The following is a 12362-nucleotide window of genomic DNA, read 5'->3' as shown; positions in this document are numbered from 1 at the left end:
AATTACCACATTGTTTTATTGATTATAGAATTTCGTATTTCTTAACCTGTAAATACAATAAGTAAGATGACAAAATAATAAGGAAGATCAAAAAATAAAATAATAATCATATAACTTAATCAAAAAATTAAAGAGCAATATAAATTTTTTAAGTCAATTCTATAAAAAAAACTTATAACTTAATATATATATATATATATATATATATATATATATATATATATATATATATATATATATATATTCCAATTAACTTTTGAAACTCTAAATTTTACGTACATTAACAAAAGTTATACATATAAAATACAATTAACTTTTTTAATTTATCTTGTACTCTAGAGAAAAAAAAAGATGAGAAGCTCACAAAGAAGTAAATATCCTAAGTCCTGATTATCCACTTAAATAGTTTATATATGAGTGATAAAATTCTTCCTGTTAAACAATTTGAGTTTTTGTAAATAAAAATATATAAAAAACCTTATCAAAATCCACTAACTAATTTTCAATACTAGTCAATTAATAATAAAAACGATTAATTTTATGTCAGAAAATACAATTGTTTCCTATCATACCAAAATTGTAGTTATGTATATATAGTTTTGTATACTTTACTTATAAATCTATATTTATAGGTCATGACAAACGTGTTTAAACTATATATATATATATATCAACAAAGAAATAGTATAAATGATAAATGTTGATTGTTTTATTTAAAATATACCAAAAACACACTGTATCCCTTTAAAAATAATATATTTATGAAAATGAATCTGAACACTTTTTTATTTTATTTCATATTCAATATTGTTCTATCTCCATCTTAATATATTTTTGTGGTGCAATTTATCTTCCAATAACACTTTTATGAGTACCTCTTATTGTGATTTTTATTAATCCTTCTCAATAAATATGCTTTATTTGTAAAAATAAGTATAAATATTAACTAGAATTTAAACAAATAAGTTAATAGATATAAAGGGAGAAACATGTACTAATATAACAAACCTCTGCGCATAAAATAATAAAAGTAACAAAAACTTCAAATGATGTTCCCTTGGTGTATGAAGAATTGAGTTACTTAATAATACTTTATTTTCAAACAAGACACGTAGAAAGTAAGGTCTATAATGCAACTAAAAAACAATAGATATGGTATAGTTTATTAATGTACACTATATATTTATTATTATATATTATTATTATAAGTATATATTGAAGGAAATTTATAACATACATACTATGGATTATACTCTCTTATAGATTAAATGCAAACCCTCACCCTCCTGGCTTTGTAGGTACACTGTTTTAAGTTAATTTGTTTCACTTCTAAATAAATCTCTTGTATATATTTGAAAAATATAATAAATAAACCGTTGAGATGTTATACAGACAATCTCAACAAACTAAACAATGCTAAGAAATTTGAATTTCAAAATAAATAATCATCATTTCAACCATTATCTTATTTAGTAAGTAATTTTTTTGACTTAATACCTATTTTTCTCATTATTTTTTGTTGTTAGTTTTGTTTAAGGTAGTCATCAACTTTTTTTTAGCATTTAAAGTGATTCTAATTTTTATAATTTTTGTTTAATTTGGTCATTTTTTTCTAACGACACTTAAGTCCAGGTGGAACCACTGTTAAATAAGGTGTAAGTTTTTGACATGTGTTAAGGATTTAGACACTATTAAAAAAAATGACTAGATTGAATAAAAATTACAAAAATTGAAATTAGACAAAAACCCATCGAGGACCATTATGAATTAGTTGGCATTTGAGCCGGAGTTCTTTTACTCATATTTTGAAATATTAAATAAAATGAAAAATTAAAATTTACTTTTTTTATAAATTAAAGTTAATTTATCTATAAATTAATTTATAGAGGTCTAATTTTAAAAAAAAGTTATTTTATTTTATGTATAAGTTTATATAGAAATGAATTTATTTTTTACATATCTTTTTTTAAAAGATTCAAGAACAGGTCCAATTGAGTCTCTGAATCGTTCTCAGTCTTTAATTTTGTACTTTTTATTTGATATTCAACTAATACATATAAATTATCATTATCATGTAAACATATAAATTAATATCATGTTTCTGGAACTTTCTTTACTATAACTCCTGCAAAATTATATTCATATCATACAGAAATTTAAAATAAATATTTACATAATAAAACTACATAAATAATGATTTCCACCAACGTTAAAGTAAATATTTTTTATAAAAAACTGCTGTATTAGTTATTAAATAAAGATAATTCAGATATTGCTAATTAAGTTCATCAGTTTTGACTTTTTCATGCATTACAAATAATCTGACTATATATATATAACGTTTTCTTATAAGTATAAGATTTAAACCTCTTCACAGAACGACCATCGGTACTTGCACAATAAACCCCACCTCCCAATGCTAACGCAGTCTTGTGCATGAAGAGTATGAGCACATACATGATTAAAAATATATTTGAACCCACTTGTATCATTATTTCTAAAAGAAATAGAACAATAAATTTAATTTATGTAAAAAATTAATTTACAAAAGGATTATGTGTAATTTTTAAAAATTTTACTTTTTTAATATATATACATTATTTTTAATATTATACTATATTTGATTATTTATTAAAAAACTTGTTTGAAAATGACTAAAAAACAAACATTGAGTTTCCATCATACAAACAAAAGTTATGAACCAAACTCTCCTCTCTCTCTCTCTCTCTCTCTCAAAATAATGCATTTATGTTCTTTGTCACTCCCATTAATGCAGTTACACCAGCTCAATCCTCTCATCAATAACTTCCAACCCTCTTTTCTTTCTCTTCTTCTCCTTAGTCATCACCATTTACCATCCATAACTATTTTTGTATTTTTCTTTATTTAATCATTTCATTATATATTTTTTTCTTTGCCCCACCTCTTGGTTCCTCCTATAGAAACTCACTCTTAAACGTTCTCTTCTTTAATCCCCATCCACGAGTTTCTTTGAAGTGATCCAATGATACTGTTTCTTAGCTATATGCATTTTTTTACTCTTTTTTTTTTTTGTAACTTATATTACTATCTCAGCTTTCTTGTATTTAAGTGTTGTCTTGGTAACTTCATACTTATCTCAGCTTTCTTCTATATGCCCACACCTTATCTCAGTTAAATCAGATTGTTTAAGTTTCATTTTTTGTTTTTTCTTTTCGTGTAGCCATTGTTAACCTTTCACACCATGTCAACTCTTTTTCGACTTTGTCGGTTCTGAATTCTCGTTTACATCTGTCAAGAAAGTAATGCATTCTCTGCACGTAAGAGAGAGCACAGTTTAGCAAAACCAAAGTTCATCAATGTTCACTTTGTAACTTTATTAACTCTGTTCATGGTTTTGGCACAGATACAGACAGTTTTGAAACCAACTTTTTTTCTCTCTCCCCCTTCTTGCCAGCCACAGTTTTAGCAGAACCTCTGGGTCAACTTAAAACATCACTAAATACCAAGCCTTATAAAAGGAGGAGGAAGAGAGCACAAAACTTCATTGCAGAGAGAGCGAGAGAGAGAGACTTGGATCGGTATAGGTTTGAAAAGTGTTGTGGTTTGAAAAGAAAATCTCTATCCTTCTCCTAAGGTTGATCAAAATCAGGTGAGTTCTCCTCTCTCTAATTTCTTACTTTCTTTTTCTTCATAAAACACATCCATCAAGTACTTCACTGTACCGGCATTAAACAAACATTCTCATACTATTTATATAAAATTTGTGGTAGATCCCTTTAATTTCTTATTTCTGTTGTACAGCACTATTCCATACCTTTACTTTTATCCACTATAGTTGTTGTTACCAAAGCTGTTTTTGAACCTCAATTCTGCTAAACAAATCCTAAAAACAACAGTCTTTTTGTTTTTTTTCTGAGAAAGGATTTTGCCAAACCACTCTTTTAATTTATTTAACTATTTTTGGTCATCCCCAATATCCCTTTTGAATGTGAGAATAAGACTGCATGCTGTGCTTGTTTTTTATTGCTAAAACAAAACAAAAAAAAGAATTTTTGGTATTACCACCCTTTTTTTTTATTAATGTGTAACACATGTTGAGTTTTCAAGAATAAGAGGTGAAGGACTTAAGCAATGTATCAGTACAACACCAACTCTTGGAATTCTCAACAACAACAACAACAGTCTATACTAGAAAAGCCTCCACAAAGGACATTCTTGGAGAACGAATTGGGAAGGAACATAGATGGCGAATCTTCTAGTAATGAAAGGAGAGTTCCTTCTTCCTCTGACCGAGATCCCAACAAACAAAGTGGGAAAAAGCGTTACCATCGACACACGCATGAACAGATCATGGAGATGGAATGGTAAGGTTCAACTCTTTTTTTTTATCTAATTAATAAAATATTTAATGCTTGGTTTGGTTATAATTAAATATTATTTATTTAGTAATGTTTTGAAATGTGGTATTGTCAGTTTCTTTAAGGAGTGTCCTCACCCAGATGACAGACAAAGGAGAGAGCTGAGCAGAGAGCTGGGATTGGATATCTTGCAGGTCAAGTTCTGGTTCCAAAACAAGCGTACCCAAGTGAAGGTAAAGGAGAAAGGAGAAAGCTGTAAAGTTTTAAATATTATTTGTGTTATTTACAGTTTATATTGATTTAACAAATGTTACAACATTCAAATAATCATAAATTTCATTTTTTTATAATTATTGTATCTTTATAATATATGTTAAATAAATATAAATGTGTATTTTTTTCAAAAAAAATAAATAAATAAAAAATATTAAATGAATGTAATATATATATATATATATATATATATATATGTTTGTGAGACGTATCATTTCACTGTTATTTACAATTCACCTTTACATATTTTTTTACTCTGAATTATAAATTATTATTATTTTTTTTTCTCATTCCCTTCTTTTTTGCAAGTTTATTTTCTTCTCATTTGTTTTCTTTTTCGACGTATCAATAACCTATCTCTTCTAAAAAATATTACTTTAATTAATTTTTTATCTTACCCTGCCACTCTTTAAAAATGTTACTATAGCTATTGTTAAATTAAAAAGAAAAACTTACCAGAAAATTCATTTTAGTAAAATATTGTTTTTTTATATGTTTTTTGTGCGTCCAAAGTTTATAATTTTCCAATTAAAAACAATATTTCAACAAAACAAAACTATTATTTTTAACCAAATATTAATATTAATTTTCAATAAGAAAAACATAAACCACTCTTGCATTCCTATATAGTAAAAAAATGTAAGCATCCAGTCCAGAAATCAGAACAGTTACCTCAAATATTTAGACAACTCAGATTTTATCTTTCAAACATTAATTGTAAATATTTATTTAAGGAAAATGATACTTTGATATACATAAATTTTTTATATTTATATAATATTATTTTTTTGTTTTTTTTAAAATACAAAAGTTCATTTATTTATAATTATTTTATCTTATGTTACTTATCAAATAGATGTAAAAATCTATTACCTTCTTTTACTTTTTCTTAAGATCACGTTACAATTTTATTTTAAGAGAGGAAGAAAAAAAAAAAAAGATTAACATAGACTGCGCATTATATTCACCTTATAAATCCTTCTTTTATCACATTATAACATGGAAAATGTTATTTTGACAACAAAAGTTTGACACAATTTTGACAACGGCGACGTGGCAGCTGTGCATTGGCTCAGTGAACCGGGGTGAGGGGTATTTTGGGTTTTTTCTGGTTTGTTTTCAATTCACTGAGCCAATGCACAGCTGCCACGTCGCCGTTGTCAAAATTGTGTCAAACTTTTGTTGTCCAAATAACATTTTCCTTATAACATGCAAGTTACTTTTTCTCTTTCCCTCTTTTATTCTCTACATTTCTATTCTGTGTCACCATCACTCTCACCAGTATTAATGGTTCTCAGCACCATTTCTACACTGAAAATAAAAGCATCTAAGTAGACTTGTTTGTCTTAAATATATATACATGTTATGCCATTATGATGTGATGATATTCCCTTATCATGTATACAGTCTCAACATGATCGCCACGAGAACAATCTTTTAAAGGCTGAGAATGACAAGCTTCGTGCAGAGAACACCAGGTACAAGGAGGCACTAAGTCATGCTTCTTGCCCTAATTGTGGAGGCCTCAGTGGAGAAATGTCCTTTGACGAGCAACAGCTGAGGACTGAGAATATGCGATTGAGAGAAGAGGTAAATCACTTTGACCATTAAATCATATAAATTTCACTGTTCAAACCTTAGTGTACTCTTGTTTTCATTTTTTTTCTTACTTTTGTATTTCAGATTGAAAAGATGTCAGCAATGATACCAAGATTTGCTGTAAAACCTGGGAGTTTATATCATAACATGTCATCTCAAAACCAGATGATTCCTCCTCCGTCCCTTGATCAGGGTGTTGGAAACTATGGAGCACATACAGTTATCACAGGGGAAATGTTTGGTGCCAATAATGAACCCCTTGGGGCACTCCCAATTGCTAATGATTTTGAGAAAGACATCGTTATGGAGATTGGTAGCGTAGCAATGAAGGAATTCACAAACCTCGCCGAGGCTGGAAACCCTTTGTGGCTCCCTGGAAGCTGTGGCTGTGAGATTCTGAACCAGGATGAATATCTGAGATCTTTCCCTAAGGGAATAGGTCCAACACCCTTAGACGTAAAAATTGAAGCTTCAAGGCAGTCCGCAGTGGTAATCATGGATTACAATAAACTCGTTGAGATCTTTATGGATGTGGTGAGTATAAATACTCTTCGAACTATGTGTTACATCATGACCACCAGTAAAACTATCTATAGCTTCTGATTTGATTTTCCAAACTCCTTATCTCTTGTTAGGATTTACTTTATATCTCTCGATTTTAATCTTGTATTCGTCACCTTATTCATTATGTTTTCCATTCATAAGTTCGTTTTCATTTTTCTTTCATTGAAGGTGAGACATCATTGTAATACATTTAAACTGGTTGATTGACATTGAAACTGTTGATAATGATTTTCAGAATCAATGGGCAAACATGTTTTGCGGTATCATTTCAAGGGCGGCGATACATCAAGTGCTGGAAGTTGGCCAAACAGAAATCTTGGACGGAGCCTGTCAAGTGGTAAGCAAAGTTTAATTTATATAAATCTGCCTTAATTCCTTCCATTTTATCCACTTTGTCACCTCTCTGGAGCATTGATGAATTTCATTTGTTGTTGGTTCAGATGTCAGCTGAGTTTCAAGTCCCTTCACCGCTTGTTCCCGTTCGTGATGACTATTTTGTCAGGTTCTGTAAGAGAAAAAACTTAGAATCATGGACTATTGTTGATTTTTCCATGGATCAGCTGCGACCCGGTTCATTCACAAAAAGCCGAAGACGACCCTCTGGTTGCCTAATCACAGAATTGCCAAATGGTTACTCAAAGGTTAATTACATTGATATCTATTAACTTCTGCAGTGTTTACTTACATTATTTTCCCATGGAGAAAACTTTGTTGTAAACAATAACTACTTTTCAATTTTTTTCTTTAGATTGTTTGGATTGAACATATAGAACTGGAAGATAATGAAGTGCATGATCTTTACAAAAGCTATGTTAATTCTGGCCTCGCCTTTGGAGCTAAACGCTGGGTGGCATCCTTGGATAGACAATGCGAACGTCTTGCAAGTTCAATGGCCACGAACATACCCCATAAGAGCATTGGTGGTATATATATAGATATATGTCTCATGATCTTTCTTCATTTTTTCTTTTATTTGTTCATTAAATTTTAAGATTGTGTAAACGGGTTAGGCCCACTCCATTGCAAAAATAGGTGACTTAATTAGTTTGACTTGGAATATTTACTATGTTTATGTATACAGTGCTAACAAATTCTGGAGGACGAAGAAGTATGATGAGGCTGGCCGAAAGAATGATGTTGAGCTTTTGTACTGCTGTTGGTGCATCTACTGCAAATGCTTGGACACTAATAACAGATGCCAGTGAAGATGTAAGGGTCATGACCAGAAAAAGTGTGGATGATCCAGGAAGACCTTCCGGCATTGTGCTCAGTGCTTCAACTTCTTTGTGGCTCCCAATTCCTTCAAGGACAGTTTTTGATTTTCTGCGATCTGAAAACTCAAGAAATCAGGTAATGTATAAAAACTCATCGGTTACAAGTTACATTACATATCTCTATTCACAATACAGTATTTATCTATTTTTACTAAAATTTCTGAGAACAAGTGCAAACATGTTGAATTTGCAGTGGGACATTCTCTCTAACGGAGGACAAGTGGAAGAATTGGCACACATTGCCAATGGTCATGATACTGGCAACTGTGTCTCCTTGCTTCGAGTCAACGTAAGTTGTTATAGTTTAGCATGAGCACTTCATAGTTTACACATCTCGTTATAGTTGTAAGTAACCTAGCATGCTGTTTGGTGAATGCAAATTGTAGACTCCGAATTTCGGCCAAAGCAATATGACTATGCTTCAAGAGACGTGCACTGATGCCACAGGCTCGTTTGTTGTGTATGCTCCTGTTGATTTAATTTCCATGAATGCTGTGTTGAGAGGTGGAAATCCTGATTGTGTTGCCCTGCTGCCCTCGGGCTTTGCTGTTCTTCCTGATGGGCCTGAACCGATGAACAACGGAGGACCCATTCGTGAGGTTGGATCTGGAGGTTGCCTTCTAACAGTGGCATTTCAGATATTGGTTGATTCTGTTCCAACTTCAAAACTCTCTGCTACTTCAGTGACCACTGTTAGCAGTTTAATCAAGTGCATAGTTGAGCGGATCCAAGCCGTAGTATGCAGTGGCGGCACTTAGGTGCCGTCGTGCCCTCAAATAGTAAGCAAATTGATGACTGAAAATTTACATGTTGATATTAATTTGTTCCAGGTTTAATTAACGTATTCACTTTTAGTATCGAATCTAAAGAAGTTATATAGATAGAAACTATTTCAGTCATTAATTTTGAGTTTTCTTGTACTACATGCAGATGTAACAGATAGAGAAAGATGATAGACAAATAAGGAAGGTGGTCCCAACTTTATAGTGTTCGGAAGAAGGGAAACAAGTAAATTAACGCATCTTAGAGAACCCTATCTTCTTTTGCGCAGCTAGTGACTGATGGGCATTGACTTCCCCAAATGAAAGTAGTTCCGTATGATTTATAGATGTAATAAATAAGTCTGGATTTCTCTTTATCTGTCTTAATTTTCGGGCAGAACTTTTATTGTTGTGCTATAAACTTGGATGGTTTTGTTAAGTTTTTTCCATTGTTTGACTTCTAAACTTTCTTCATGTTCCTTATCTCCATTTGATGTGTTGGGAAGAACTTACCTAAACCTATACTGTTTGTATAACTTTTTCCTGTTAAAAGACTAATTATGTATGCCTTTACTGTGTTTAAGTTCAAACCCAAAACTATTTGGTATAATTGTTCCTTGGGGTTATGGTTTCGTGCAGAAACTCTTTTGAACTATTTTGACTATATTTGCTTATGTAGGTTATATATGGGATCAGTCTTAATGCTCAAGTGATTTTATTCACTGTTTGAAAAGCCTTAAATTGCCATTTTTTTGTTAGGAGCTAATGGTTGTCATAATTCAATTCGTTAATAGTTATTTAGTAATTATCTTGTTTAGAAAATCTTCTTCCGTTTTCAAGAAAACTTATGTACTCATCATATTTATAAATTATTTTTATTTTAAATTTTGAAGTTTTAAATAATATTTATTTAAAAATTACTTTTAAATATATTCACTTTAACAATTTCTTTTATCTTAAAGTATAATCAAAACAAATTTTACCGTAAAATATTAGTACTAGTCTCTCAACAAAATAAATTTAATTAAGTTATACCGTAAAGTATAAATTTAAATAAATTAATCTCTTTAAAAAATAATTTTAATTCTATAATTTTAAATAAAATAGAAATTTATAAAATAAAATTTAATATAATTATTTAGCTGTTAGTATTTTTCATACCAATCACTCTATTTTACTCACTTGATTTTTGAAAAATCAACTAAATCACTAAGAATGGATTAGAGAGATTTACTCATAACATCGTAATACTTTTAACACTTTATTAATATAAATAGTGAATACTTAAAATATCTATATTTAGCAAAAAATATTATTGGAGGTATCTATATTGTATTTGTTGTGAATTTTACTCACAATCTTCTTTTCATATAGATCCCACGCAATTTAACAAATTGGGTGATGTTTTCTTATATTACAAAATTTCAATGGTACCTCTTTCATTCCAATGTAACAAAATATATAAATCGACCAAGTAAGACAACAATAAGAATACAATTGAATGAACTTGTTTTCTTTTCATTTTTTTCAAATTAAGACTATTTAGGACTTTTTTTTAATTATCATGCAGAACTCCAATGGCTTATAACTCCGACAGAGTATTTGTATAATATTTTTATTTAAATTCTTACGCTGCAAACAAGCAAAGAAGATTAAGGATGAGATGGTTGATAGCATTGAGAAACAGAGAGGAAAAATAGTTTAAAAAGTGATATTTAAGTAAATAGTGTGGGATAATATAGTTGATTGTAATGTGAAAGTATATCATTTAAAACAAAAGATACACTGTTAAGGAAACAGATCTATTGTTACAGATGAGAAGATTTTGAAAGTACTTATCTTTTTGGAAACCAATTATCTTGCGAACCGCATGTAGATATAGTAAATTAAACTTTTTGTTTCACATTTCTCAAAAATATCTTTTATATACAGAAAGCAAATTTATCTAATATTTAAAAAGATTTAATATTTATATTAGTAAATGTACTCCATGGCCCAATCAGTTAAAAATATTTAATAGATTGATTGGTCAAACAACATGCATCGAGAAATCAGTCTTAAACAATTAAAATTGATGATGATTAACTTAAGTAAAAACGTGATCATAATTAGATTGATGTTAATTGAAAAAACATTTTAAAAAATATTTAATATTTATATTAGTAAATGTACTCCATGGGCCAATCAATTAAAAATATTTAATAGATTGATTGGTCGAACAACATGCATCTAGAAATCAGTCTTAAACAATAATTAAGATTGATAATGATTAACTTAAGTAAAAACATAATCATTACATCGTAATTAGATAGGTGCTAATTGAAAAAGCATTTTAAGATCTTTAAATACATGTTGAAGATAATGAAATAACTTAGTCACGTTAATTACACATTTATTGTTGAGATTGACAAATCTTTCCCACACCAAAATGCCTTTTGCAAATAATTTTCGACCAAGAGCAAAATAAAAAATGAGGACCGAACAAATACAAAACTTAAAAAAGTCTTATAATTTCAATCCCACAGATCGAAAATATAAATAATAAGTACATTCTATATAACGCCGGATTTTAGTTTAAAGTGAACAATCACAATTCAAATGATATTCAATTTTAGCAAGATGTAGTTACTTAACATATGGTTTTAGTCAAGAGAGATTGGAGTCTAAAAGTTACTTGGGTTGTTTTTACAATAATAGTTTACATAATAAAACTTGATTTGTTGATAAAGAATTAAGTATAGTGTTAATTAATTAAGAGAAAACCAGTATAACACTTCTTATGTACCTGCCGCTCGCTGTTATGATTAATGATGGAAATAGTTTGTAGCAAACAAAGCTACCTAGCAGCTTCTTCTTCTTCGTATTTCGACTCAATCAAATGTTTGCACAATTATTACATATGATGCCTGCAGTCCAAAGATAGGAACATGTCCACTGTATATGAAATTAAATTCACCATACAGAGGAACAGGTCCACTGTATATTTTTAATAGATATGAGAGTAATACCAAAAACATGCTAAAGCTTGGGCATTCTTCAATAACCCTGTTAATGAAGGACAGGTTTGCATGTGTCTCAATGCTCATAGAAGAAAAGAAATAAAGTTAGTTTTAATGAGCCAAATAAGAATCTATAGTTGTACATTTCACATTAATTTCATAAAATGATCAGAGCAATACCAAACTTATTTTTTCAGTTAATTTATCATATCATTCATTATCATATTAATCATTTATATTTAGTTTCATGAAATAATACCCCTTACAAAAGAAATTTATCAAAATTTTAAATTAATTAAAAAAAATTAAATATATGATATATAAATAAATATAAATCTTCCCTTACAGAGATATTATAAGATTAAACTTAAAGTCTTTCTCTTGAAATTTCAAATTATGTAAGGATTTTTCATCTTGCTAAGTTTGTTTGCTTATTCTGAATACATCATAAATGATCTCTTTGTTGTTCATAAAAATCAGGTTTACAGCTGTTATCAGTTCAATTATAATTACTCTAATCATCTTAATCATATTCATTTACTTCTCCATAAA

General features: G+C 29.3%; 1 protein-coding gene across 1 annotated transcript; it reads left to right on the top strand.

The window, feature by feature from the left end:
* Positions 1-3123: 3123 nt before the first annotated feature.
* On the top strand, positions 3124-9377 carry LOC124847997 (homeobox-leucine zipper protein MERISTEM L1-like). Its single transcript, XM_047325602.2, has 12 exons — positions 3124-3631; positions 4090-4346; positions 4456-4573; positions 6021-6203; positions 6297-6746; positions 7012-7113; positions 7217-7417; positions 7525-7699; positions 7858-8126; positions 8244-8339; positions 8437-8829; positions 8981-9377. The coding sequence occupies exons 2-11, from the start codon at positions 4114-4116 to the stop codon at positions 8806-8808; spliced, it is 2199 nt and encodes a 732-aa protein (XP_047181558.1). The 5' UTR covers positions 3124-3631; positions 4090-4113; the 3' UTR covers positions 8809-8829; positions 8981-9377.
* Positions 9378-12362: the final 2985 nt, after the last annotated feature.

This window comes from Vigna umbellata, chromosome 8 (assembly GCF_029865625.1).
Source record: "Vigna umbellata cultivar VRB3 chromosome 8, Vumbellata_1.0, whole genome shotgun sequence".
NCBI classification, from domain to species: domain Eukaryota; kingdom Viridiplantae; phylum Streptophyta; class Magnoliopsida; order Fabales; family Fabaceae; genus Vigna; species Vigna umbellata.
This window is presented reverse-complemented; position numbering and strand designations above follow the sequence as displayed.